This window comes from Neocloeon triangulifer, unplaced genomic scaffold (genome assembly GCF_031216515.1).
Source record: "Neocloeon triangulifer isolate White Clay Creek 2 clone unplaced genomic scaffold, ASM3121651v1 ptg000014l, whole genome shotgun sequence".
Taxonomy (NCBI): Eukaryota; Metazoa; Arthropoda; class Insecta; order Ephemeroptera; family Baetidae; genus Neocloeon; species Neocloeon triangulifer.
The window spans coordinates 28,756,008-28,769,267 of NW_026775556.1; the positions used below are offsets into that span (position 1 = coordinate 28,756,008).

The 13,260-nt window shown below is 35.9% G+C and overlaps 1 protein-coding gene across 7 annotated transcripts in view; it reads right to left on the bottom strand.

Annotated features, from left to right (window-relative positions):
• Window positions 1-13,260, bottom strand: part of LOC132200134 (paired box protein Pax-6-like) — a 70,011-nt gene that overhangs the window by 48,145 nt on the left and 8,606 nt on the right. For 6 of the 7 annotated variants that reach the window (XM_059625362.1, XM_059625360.1, XM_059625364.1 and 3 more), the window contains one exon: window positions 5,034-5,168. In XM_059625362.1, the coding sequence (XP_059481345.1) occupies window positions 5,034-5,046 (13 nt within the window). In that variant the 5' untranslated portion in view covers window positions 5,047-5,168. Of the gene's footprint in view, window positions 1-5,033; window positions 5,169-7,677; window positions 7,850-13,260 lie in introns of those variants that run through there. The other variant, XM_059625361.1, reaches the window with a different exon arrangement.

Genomic DNA, 13,260 nt, shown 5'->3' on the forward strand with positions numbered 1-13,260 from the left:
TGATAAATATCTTGATGTGCAAAAAGCGGAGAATTCTTTCCGCCCGTTCACCCTCTCTGCTCTTTTTCTCATTCTCGGCGTGCTGAGCTGGGGTTGCGCGCCGGCGATAATTCAAAAAAGTTTCTTGCCCTGACATAATAGCGCCATGGGAGCAGACCGCATAAAGAAGCGCAGCAGCGCTAAAGTGTCAGATGAAATTATTTTTTACTCCTCAGCCAGCAGCACTGCGCGCGAGCGAGCCATTTTTTTCCTATCCTCCGCCCTGAATAATAATTTAAAATAAATATATGAAATCTCAAGTGCAGGCCGAGAGAGCCAGCGTTGGCGCAAATCCAGTTCGGGGACAAAGAAGAAAAGCTAGAGCGCGCGCAGTAACTTTTGCCCTCTCTGGCTGCTGCGGAGGAGCCTTATCCTTATTCATGCAGCAGCACCCTACGCTCTTCTTCACACCAGCAAAATACGTACATATATATTTACTTTCGCGGCGGCGGCTGGATATATTATGACGCCCCGGCAACTCTCCGATCGCCGCGCGCGTTATATAAAAGTGTGCGGCTCTCCATAATCGATGCGGAAAGGGCACCTAACCCTCATTTCTCGCGCTGCACAAACCACGCCTACCTATGTGCATCTATGAATATTTTCCGATAGTACCCTCGTTCTCTTCGCCGCCGTCCTGAGATGATAAAACGTCTCCAGCTCGTAATCATAAACCTTTTTACGCTTTCCATTCTTATAGGTCTTGAGAAATTCAATCTCTTTTTGGACGCAAAATAAAATAATTTGTATGGTCGAAATTCAGACTTTACCATTTTTGTAAAGCAAACTTTCCAGGTTTAGTTTGAGAATTTATAAAATCTCTTCTAAAATTCAATTTATCGATTCTGATTCAATGGAAAAATTTAAAAAAAATAATAATTTAGTTTTTCTCATGAATGACATTATTTCCTTTTTGAATACCATTCTATATGTTTCCTCAAAATTGCTCAGTTCTTCAGTACAACATTTTGTGTGTGTTTTTTTTATGATTAGTGAGGACCAGTTTTGATTCTTTAACACCCTCTCCACCAAAATAAATTTAAAATTATTTTTGAAAGAGCACAATTTTTCATATCTGCGCAAAATTAAACCAATTAAGATGAAAATTTGTTTCTAAAAAAGGTTTTCCACCCCCCACCCCTTAAAAAGAAAAAAATATTTTGAAACCGAGAGATGCATTGGTTTTTAAGATACCCAGAAATTTGATAAAACAGCAAATTGCCCAAATTCTCTAAATAGAAAAAAAAATAATAATAAAATTGAGTGGTAAAACCTTCTGCACCATCAAAAAAGGGCACAGGCCGACAAGACTTTGTCTTTGGCCTGACCTTAAAAAAATTGAGATTGACACTTCCCTCATAGTTCAAAACCTTTTTGCATGAAAGGTTCAATGGACCCTTCTTTGAACTCTTGAGGAGTTTATCTCATGTAAATTTTGATGTCAATTCATGAGTTTTTTTTTCTTTTCTTTACAATTGAAGAATACAAGTCAATATTAGAGAGGCACTTAAAATTCTTTTGTTTGTTTTGTTGCAAAAATTTTAATGTTTTTTTTTTTTATTGCATGCATATGTATCGAATTTCGTTTACTTCTCTTCATCCGTTTAAGTGTGAAACTTTTAAAACGTATAATAATCGGCCAATCGCACGCCATACTAAGCGAGTTGACACACACCAAGCATATAATTGCCCGTTGCTTGGTTGGTCATGCCTGGTGGCGATATGGGGTGCACGATTTGCATTTGCATGGCGTGCAGCTGGAAACGTGTGGCACAAAAAGCGGTGGCAGCGAATAATCGGAAACCGAGTGCGAGGAATTGAAAAAACATTTATTTTGGGTGCCCTGATGAAAACAGAGCGCTGCTGAAAATGACCAGACCATGCAGCCTTTCATGCAGCTTGACAATGGGCTGCGATTGCGGTTGGTAGAATTTAAACCCACCGAGTCACAATAATTAATATTTAATATAACAGTTTAAAATTATTTTATTTCACTTTCAATAAAAACGTTTTCATGGAAACAAAAATTAGATATGGAAAATTTACTTTATTTTTAAACGAAAAAGCCATTATTAATCGTTCCAATTTGGTCCATGCAGTATAATTGTTATAAATGGTTTTAATTTAATCCATTTGCAAATTTATTACAAAATTGATAACACAATCATAAAATTTCCAAGGGTCTTGGAAGGACCATGCAGACAACCACCATGATGTTTATTAATAATAAATACGAATGTTACATTTTGTCTCTAGATTAAATATATATAATATAATTATAAACTTTACATCTTATATTTTAAGAAAAAAATAATGGAAATTATTAATTACAAAACTTTTTTAAGCAAATAATCATGCAATAACACTTAAAAATTAAATTAAAAAAATTTTAAACTTAATAATAAAATATTGCTAGAAAAAGCAATTCTTAATAAAATTAGATATTATTTTTAAATTAATATAAAATTTTATTAAATTTTTTTTAACATTTAAAATTGTGACCGTGCGGTGGCTCGGATTCCACCTCCCCAACCCAGTTAGAAGGACTAATAGGCCTTACCAAAGTGGATTCTGGATGACATGTCGCCGGGGACACACAATAAAAAATCGAGAGAGACGGGTCGAGGAACAACAACTAACAACTATTGAAGGTTTGTGTGCTGCCATGTCTGCGTGTGTGTGTGTGATGGAAAAAATATCAAATGTGTGTAAGGGAGAAAGAGAGGCTGCTTATCTGAATAATAATATCGCGCGCCGCGACTGACTGTCATGGCCTCAACATGCACCTATGTGTTTATTCATGTGTAATGACACCTGGGCCCTCCTATGCCTGCAGAGCTGCTGCTTTTAAAACTCCCCCTTCTCCCCTCGCAATAATCACTATTTTATTTATAAATGCGCCTCCCTTTTCAATGCATAGCACCTATGTTTTATCCGCGATGGTGCGATGTGCGTTCAAAAAAACCACCGCGATCATTTTATGCATTTTTCATGCCCAAAAGTACGTTACTTAATCCCATCGAGCGCACAGCCGTGGTTTTTGTAATTATGCCCGACAATTGAATAGATCAACGCGGCCATTTATTGAATGGTTTAGTAAATCAAATTAAACCCGCTTCATTTTAGTTTTCTTATTTAAACTTCAACTTTGAAAATTTGAATTTGATCTTTAAGAATGACAATGAAATTTATAAAAATTAAAATTTGTCGCAGTAGATGAAAAATATATATGTAAAATTTATTTTATTATTTCGAAGCATTTTTTCCAAATTAAAGTCAGTGCTAGGCCTTTCTCAGAAACAATTATTTCAGTGAATTGTATTGTATATACTTTTTTTAATTATTAATTTAATTATTATCTAAATATTCAATTTTGATTGAAGGAACGGGTACAGGTAATCAATTAGTTGCTAAATATATAATTATTATATGTTGTGTGACTTGTGATTTATACAGAATAAATTTTGCTTATATGAAAGCATCCACGTTACGATAATTTAAGTGAGGATTAATAACTTTTTATTCTTAGAAAGAAAAAATACTAAAATATAAGATTATTTAAAAAAATTAATTTTATAAAAAAATAAACATAATAAAATAATAATTTAATGTTTAGTGAAAAATTTAAGACCAAAACCTTATAATATTAAAAGTTATATTAATATGCTAAAAATAAAATATTAAAATTTTGTCAGTTTTGATTTATATACTATTAACAATTACATGGTGCATTTTGTTTTTCAAATAAAAAAAATAATTATGTACTTGCGATGCTTTTCCGTTATTACAGCTGCCTGGAGGTTTTTTTAATATTTGTGCCTTTTCTTTTTTTTTACTTATTTTCATTTCCAGGCAAATTGCTGCTGCGCAAATAAAGTGCAATGTGGCGGTGATTCAAACGAGCACGGAGAGTGTATAACATGCAAGGGAGATACTGCCGGGGACTTATTTAATTGGCGCGAGTGCGGAGCTGCTGCTGGGGAAGATGATAATAAAACGTCTTTGTAAATAATTTGCCGGCGAACGTGAGGCGCATCCGAAAAGCCCTCTTTCTCTCTCCTTCTTGAGCGCGATTTGCTTTGGCATGAGATTTAACATCGTCATGCGTATTTGAGGCACAAAAGCAGCGAGAAGAGCGGAGCTGCTGCGACAAACCTCCGCCAGCAACCCGCCCTTAGGCAAATAAGTGATTTTCTTTTTTTCTTCACCTTTCGCCAAGACGTGCCGCGAATTCCAAAAGGAATCAAAGCCGAGAGACGCACCCCCATTGTATAATAATATGCTTAGGGGGCTTTTATACACTCGCCGAAGAGAGGATTGGGATTAATTAGCCGCCTTAATTACGGGGATTATGTCGTCATTCAATTTGCATCGGTCGCTGAGAGAGTGTGAAAGAACACGGCGGCCCCGCGGGGCGTCGCTTTTGTATGCAAATGAACCCGGTCGGGGTTTTAAGTGATAAATTGGCCGGCTGAAATGATCTGATTGTGTGTGAATGCAGACATTTAGCAAAGGCATTAAAAAAGGGTTATACAGCTTCCTTAAATTTCTTTTGGAATTTTTTTGTATATTTAATAAAAACGATTAAATATAGATAAAATTTTATTGTATAAAATTAACTTACAGCTCTTGCATGAAAAAATTTAAAAGGTTGAATTGTCAGAAATAAATCAAAATCGATACCTTGGTTAAATCCGGCGTTGTATCATTGGCATTAACGAAAGCTGTCGAAATAAATACTAATAATAAAACTTTTTCATTCTGCTTTTTTCCACCATTCAGTTGTCCCGAGTAAATATTAAACATTCACGAACTCCACTTTATTTTTAAAATGAAAAAATTTGTTCATTTTTATACAAAATTGCTTTTCCAAACTGACGCTTTTCGATCGTTCTCATTACTCGTTAGTGAATTAGCATTGGACTAAGCACGACGAAACAATATTAAATTTTCGAGCATTGATTATTGTTATGGAAATTTTGCAGCGCACTTACCTTTATGAGGCATGTCGTCGACAGAGACCGGAGGCCACACCCCGGCAGCGGCGGCAACAGCGGCCGCCGCTGCCGAGCTAAGCTGCTGAGCTGGCAGAATGGTGACCAGAGGGCATGCAACAAATATCTCCCTCCCTGCAACAATTAAAACAGAATTGTTTAAAAAAAAATTGAATTTTACTAAATTTTTTAATTTGAATTTGCAGCTTTTTTTGTGGTGTTTCAATTCGGTGGTTCGAGATATTTTTCTGAATGAATTTTTCCATTTCCTGCTTACAGATTTCTATAGAAAATCCTAATGGAGCTTCGCGTGTAAAAAATTATCCCTCCTCCAAGCATTCACATGAAAAATGCTCAGATTTTTCTAGGAATGAATGAACCTGCAGACTCTTGTAAACATATTTTCTCTTCCTCTCGGTTCAAGAAGCAAAAATACAACTAAATCCCCTCAAGTCGAAAATGAGCTTTTCCAGAAAATGCTTAAAAGGTTGAGGTGCATAAGAGAAAAAAATGAAATTCCTTATTCTCTTTTGTTGTGAGAAGAGTCAACACCAGCTTTTTAGTCGCCTCAGTGCGTTTGAAAAGCAATCAGGCAGTAAGTGCGAGTGGGTCAACATTGCACAGGAAGAGCTGCCAATTGAGTAGGGATATCTGCAGAGCCCTGAGGGCGAATTCCTGATGCGCGAGGTGTGATGGACGCGCTATTTATTCTGGCCGGCGGCTGACGCGCGATTGAGTTTCCATCCGACATGACCACATGCGGCCGAAACAATAAGCAAAAGCTGTGGTTACTGACCTAGCTTGCCTCTCTGCGTTTCCTCAATGAACCGGCGCTCCCCGCGCTCCTGCTGAGCAGGTAAAGCCAAAGCAAACGCACAGAAAATCGCTTAGCTCCAAAGCTCGCAGAATTCAATGTAAAGAAGAGGAAATCGAAAAGGGAAAAATTATAAATTAATTGCTTTTAAATTGGGTCGTAAAAAGGAAGGGGAGAAAAATTTCTAATTAAATTATTTGGAAATTGCTATTTAATCTGAATTTGCTGCCTTCATGATGGTTGTAGAAATTGTGCAATTTAAAAAATATCTAACTTCACATTTTTCTTGGTTTTATTAAAGTAGAAATTCCTCTTTGAGAGGCACAATTTAGGCAATTCAAAAGTCTTAAGAGGCACCTGGTTCGGTTGACAAAATCCCACAATCCACAGTGTAGAAATATTTATTAAATTAAAAGAAGTTTTAAAAACAAAAATTATTAATTTAAAATTTATCACAAAAGAAACATTTCTGCAATTTCTTTGAATTTCATAAAAATGTCACTTTCATGCAAGATTATATAAAAATTGAAGGTTTATGCTCTTTTACTCTTGCATAAAATCCTCTTAAGAATTAATTACCCCGTTACATCCACCAAAAGCCTTTCTGACTCTCAGTGGCCGCTGTGAAGAGCAGTGTTGGTTGCTGGTTTTCCACTTTTCTCTCTCCTCCGTTTTATTTTATTTAATAACGAGGCTGCTTTTTCTCAACACGCGGCGCAAACTCATCTTATTTTACGCTGCTCTTGCCGCCGTTTGACTTAATTGTTTACCAGCCGAGGTAAATACTAATTACCGCGTGCCGAGCACCAAGAGGGTTGCATCAAGAGAGAGAAACAGACATTCAACCCTTCCTTCGAGTGGTGTGAATGAGGAGGAGAGAGATGTGCGCCGAGCTAATTTGAATGCTTGTGCGAAATGACACTTTACAAAAGGAAGCACGTACACGTGCACTTGTGCAAATTAATTAAAAGCCTACCCACCCTTACTTTCCGCACCACCAAGGAGAAGTAGTGAGGTGTTTTGTGTGCTAAGGCACGACAACTTGAGAGGAGTGCGACTATATTATAAAATATACGCGCCAAGTTCATTCAGGGCAATTGAATTCCAGCAAATTGAATAATTGATTTGGATAAATTTGATTAAAAAGAAAAAATATGTACGGTGGAAATCTCCTCAAAATCACCAAAACATTTGCTTATTAAAATTGATTTAAATATTTTATGTAACAAATTTCTGTTCCCCTCTCTAAATTAATTGAAGAAAAAAATATTAAAGCTAAAATTTGATAAAAGAAGGTCTTGTTTATAGTATTTTGACTAATTCAAATTACCATAAAACAGAAAAAACAAACCGCCTTTTGAGATTGTGAAAAAAAGTTTCTGTTAATTATCACTTCCGTAATTATTTCAATTTTAATTCAGGGGTGGTTCAACTTGTTCAAGTTTTGAAAATCACTGGCAAGGTCAAATAAATACTTTTAAAATTGAGTGAGTTTTTCTCACACACATTATATATTTGTGTCCTTTGCACACAAATTTTCTTAATTTAAACGTTTTGTAGCTCCAATTTTTTGAAATAATTTTTGCAAAATAACTTGATGTAGTTGAAAAGCCAGCAGTCCAGCAGTGTCACATTATTTTCTTGGACATTCATGGATTTAATATGGGCGGCCGATAATACGATTATTCTCCAATAAATTAAAAAAAAATTAAATCAGTCTTTTTTAATGGCAAAAAAATAAATTCCTTGTTAAAATGTACAGAATGATTTCGAATTTAGAAAATTAAAATAATTATTTTTTTAACGATTTTAGGCTTTTTCTGTACTTACTGCGCGTTCACCGTGCACTGTCTGCTTTCAACTGGCCGAAGGTTCGATGCGAGGGTGGCGGGACGTGTGTCTCGGGGCACTGAACGGACGCGGGGGTCGCTTTGGGGTCGCAGGGCAAGCACTCGCACACGTGCTCGACACGCCGGACGCGCTCTGCACAAGGGTTGTTGCCGCCGAGGGATGGAATCGGGTTCTGCAGAGGCGAGTTGGCGGCTGGCGCGCCGCGAGCCGGCCTAGGGCGGCGAGAGCGGCCGGGGCGGCGCCTCGGCGTGCCCGACCAATTGTGGGCCGGCCCGGCCCACGGCTGCCAATCGACGCGGCCGCACGCTAAAGTGCCATTGATTCGAGCCGAGGGTGCACTCGACTGGAAGGGGCTGTAGAGGGCGCGTCCGCGCACCGCATTTTCGTCGCGGGCCCGTCTGAGGGAGGCACCGAGTGGCGTCTTGAGACGTTCGGGGCCCCTCGGAGGCGCCCACGAGCACCCGCCGAGTGCCTTCTTGAACACTCGAGGCGACGGTGTTACCGGGAAAGGGTGGTTTTGGGGTGTTTCCCTCGGGGAATTCCGAAGAAATCGGCAACAGTAGCTTTAGGGTCTTTAGGTTTCCACACATTAAAGTTTTGTGAATGCCGGCGCCGGTTTGACCAACAACAACAATTTCTTTAATTAAATAAATTATTTTCAACAATTGAACATTAACAAAATACCGCAATATAATGTAAAAACATAAACAAATAAACAACAAAAATATAAAAATAAATTTTTTTTGTTTTAAAAAAAAATATATAACGTTTTATAAATAATATTAAATTTAAGTAATTATTTTATTTTTATAATTTTATTTTTATGTACTATAATAAATAAATGTATTAACTTACTTCCTATATTTTTCTATTAAATCTCAATAATGCGAGTTTATTTTAAATTGTGTCAAAGCTCATTTAATTTCACTTAAAATTTTAATTTTCTTTACATCACATTTCCAATAAATTATTCAAATTGTTATCAAATTCCAATTTGAAAGAAATGTTTGAACCAGTTTTACTTCTTTTAAATTAAAATATTGCAAAAATGTAAATTAAAATTTAGATTTAGGTTAAACTAAACATTCATTTCTATGATGGAAAAAAACGATAATCTTCGAATTAATCCCAGTAAAAAATTAAGTTGTCTCCTAGTAAAAATATTCTATTACCTCCGATGATATTGATTAAAACTCTACGTCATCAATAATAATGTTAATGTATTAAAAAACAAATTGTATCAAATTGACTTTAAAGGTAGAAGTATAAACCTTTTTTTATATAAGGGCATTACATGAATTCACTTGAAATTTAAGCTTTGAACTTTTAGCTATAAAATCTTAGCCTTTTTATACTGCTAAAAAGTAAGAGCTCCAAATTTCCACATCATGGTCTTTTTAAAAATTCCTTCAAGTAATCTTCAAAGATGTTTAAATTGAAAAAAAAAATCTTAATTTAAAACATTCCTATTTGCATGAGTCTTTTCCAAAATCGTATTTGAGATATTTAAATTTAACCGAAAAATCCTCTTTATCAGACCCAACCCAAGAAAGAGCACAATGAATAATAATAATATTTTTATAACAATTTATGCAAAATTTTCAATTTCAAATGATGAAAATTTATCAGTAATTAAAAATATAATTTCAGAAAAAATATTCCTCAGCAGCTTAGCATTCCTCTCTTTTTGCAAAAGAGTTTAGAGGGATGCGCGTGTTGAAAGGGGCAGTTGGCGCAAAGGACTCTTTTGTGAGCACACACACCATTTATTAAAGCGTTAAATGTAATCCGGTGGACAGCTAATTGAGAGAGGACTCTTCTCTCTCTCTCTCTGCTTCTCGTCCCCGCACTGAGTTGACGCGCGTACGTTCGACAAACGTATTTAGGAGGTTCAAACGGCGCGGCGAGACGTGCACTCGGCGTGGCAGATGAAATATATTCTTTAAAGTAACTGTTACACGTTTTGAAAAAGCCACATGTGTAAAGCAAAAGGGTGCTAAAGGGGGGTGAATCATCATAATCAGCCTCTGCTCGAGAGAGCACGACGATATATATTTTATTTCCACGTCCCTTTGCTGCAGCAGCAGCAAAAGCATCAGCGACGGCCTCGCATCATTATAAAGTACCCCCTAGAAAAGCGGCAAGCTTTTGCGACTCACCCTCGTTCTCTATCATCACCAATCCTTGCACACCCACCCTGCCAGCGAGGAACCATTGGAGCGAATTTAATTCAATGCCGTGACGTCAGATTTTATCATTTATGCCGCGCTCGCCAAGCGCAGCTTTACTTTGGAAACATTAAGCTTTGTACATTATCACAGGAACACTCTCTCAAGAGCTGCATAGTAAAATCCAGTAAAATCTACAATTAAATAATAAGAGTTTCACTAAAAAATTATTGAAACTTAATTTTCAAAAATTTTATGCTACAAAATTTATCATAATCTTTCATTTGTAATCTATGACCTGAATTTTGAATACCTGATAAAATGTAAGGAATATTCAATAATGCTTTTTCAAAATAATTCAAGCTGTAAAACTTTCTCACAGATAGACTTTCTTTCACAATATAATTTTTTCAAATCGTGATAGGCTTCTAACAAGGCATGGTCAATATTAATAAGTTTTGATAAAAAAAAATTTAAATAAAAAAATTAACAATAAGTTTATTATTAAAATTATTTATGTTTATAATAAAAAAAAATTATAGGATATGGATTAAATTAAAATTTGATATAAACTAAAATTTTGCATAATGATTAAAATTATGAAAATATTAAAATATTATGTCACGGTGATATTGATATTAAATATTAACAATAAAAATGTATGAAAATGAAGAGATCAGGCTTTTCCTCGTTGCAGAAAATTGTTTTATTCAAAAACAAATGGCTCTACCAGTATCGGTCACGGTCTGCGACCCTATTTCATGAGCAAACGCGCTGCTCTCTGACTAATACAAGAATCAGACCGTGACTGAAACTATTAGAGCCATTTGTTTTTGAATAAAAAACAATTTTCTTCAACAAGGAAAAAGCCTGACCTCTTCATTTCCATGATCTTCTCCTCGAGTGTCAACTTCTTCAAATAAAAGTGTAGTGTAACTTTTGCTTTTAAGATTTACTCAAAGTTAACACCAATTATTTTAATTTTAAAAGGCATTTTTATTATTTTTCTTGGTCAAAAGCGCTCCAATAATTATAAAAAAAAAACTGAAAAAAGCAAATAATTCTATATTAAATTTTTTTTTCAATCATTTAGTGTTAGAAAAAAGGCACCACTGCAAACAGAGATTTCGCTTATTCTATTCTAAATGAAATACATGAATGTATTAATTATAAGAATTAGGTTATTTATTTAGCCTGCGAAGTGTAAAATAAATATCATTATCAAAAAAGCTACAACCTTCAATTTAGTAAAAAATCAAATATTGTTTTAAAAAAGAAATTTTTTTAATTAAAGTGTTATTGCAAATTACTTATTTACAAGAAATAAATAACTAACGAAAATAATTGCATCTAAAGTTAATCCCTGTCTTTCAACGGAGAGATTTCGTGCGAGCATTAAGGATCATTTCACGCCGATTATACGCTCAGCACACAGATTTGTGCGACACGTCAAGACCTTTCCGCTCAAGAGAGCTGCTCTCGCTCGCTCTACGTTTTCTCTCGCTCGCTCTTTTCGCACCCCTCGCGTGTGTCGTGCCGAAAAAGGAAGAGCGCCGCAAAAACGCGTACGCATATGTCGTAATTTATGTGGGGCGAATTAAACCGGCACTTCCTGCGGCAGTTAGCGCCGCGGTTTTGATATCAGCCAGCGGCACTCGCACATACAATCTAGTTGGGAGGAGTCTCTCCGCACTGTAAACTCTCATGTGCAAATCCCGCCCCGTTGCAAAAGCAAGCAACTCGCCGCCACGCCCTGGCGCACACTGACTTATAATCTCTCGCTGTTGCAATTTTAATTCAATCAGAGAAACACAGTTTGCAAAAAAAAAATGATAAAAAATGGTATTATAAGTCGAAACCAAGATTCGTAACAAAATTAAGATGGTGAGAAAAGTGCAAAAATTTCAAAGTCTCTGGAGTTGATTTTTAACACTCACAAAGTTATTACATTCAGTTCTGTTGACTAACAGAGCTAATTGCAAGAAATTATTTATTAATGCTGAAGAAACAAATAATTTCAAATTCGTACAAAGCTTCGTTTACTTCCGAAATTTTGTATTTTGAATTTAAATAAAAACCTTTTTCCTCCAGTTTACTGGCGTCATTCACATGAAACATCAATCCGCATGGAGACAATTAGAATATCTTTGATTTATTGTTTAGATTGCTAGGTTTCTCATAAAAAAATGTATAGAACCCAAATTATAAGATCAAGTGGATCTATCACAAAGCTTAGTTTTAACCAATGAAATGCAGTTTTATTTTTCAAATAAGTTACACTCTTTATAGCCAATGAATGTTTTGAAGTTCATATTTGTCTCACTTTGGAAGAGGAAAAGATTTCAGACTTCAAAAGCTTAAAAAGTACCACCTTGGCTGCCACTTTGGCTGCGTGCAGCCAATTTCAAGTTTAGGCAAACTCTTGACACGCGAGTTGTGCAGGTTGCAGCGTTTCCCCTAAAATCTTTTGCATCTTCCAGATCAAACAGTATGTGTAAGATATTGAGAGAAAAATGAAATTTTTTGCATATACAACAATTTTTCTTCAAGTGCGTGTTCAAAATCTATTTGTTTTTGGCGCTAATAATGTTAACAAAATTTACAAGGTATAGTGCTCCTCTGGTCTTTTGCGAGGTGAATTATATTATATTTTTTCCCTCAAACAAAATGCGCATTATAGTTTTTCAGTGAAATCTAAAATGTCTGGTTAGGAAATGATTATTAAGATAATCCAATGAATTAGACACAATTTTATTTAGGAAACTATTCTAAGCAATTTTAAACTTTTATATATTAGGGGAATTAGTTGAAACGGATATGAAAGTAATAAAACAAAACGATTTTCTACTTAAAATAGGATTGTTTTCATTAGCTTCAAGCGTTAATTGCTGAGGTATTATGAAGAACGCTGAGGAGTCCACTTTGGAGATGAAAAATGCGCCAAAAGGGTTGCCGTGCTGCAAACCACGTTTTTTCAACAAAGTGGGCACATAAATTCATTAGAATGGGGACGTTGGTTGGCAGCGAGAATTATGGGGCTGTTCTACTGCTGCTGCTGTGGGTGCAAAGTACGTGTATAAAAATGACGCGAGTCGCGATAAGCAAAAAGCGGCATCGGAGAGAGAGAAGAGAACGGGGCGCGCGAACACCGCACAAACAAGTTGGTCGGCGCGCGAGATTTATGTTGAAAAGAGAGGGCTGCTCGGCCCAATGCACACGCCACGTAAATCTCGAGCGCACTCGGCCCGAGTTAAAGGCAAATTTATTGCAGGTGACACACGATTGTCATAGCACGCGACACGAGAGACAAGGGTTTTTTTCTTTCCGCAAAATTTTCTCAACCTTCAGTCATTAGTAAACAATATTAAAATCAAGAATTTGAGATTCATCTTCG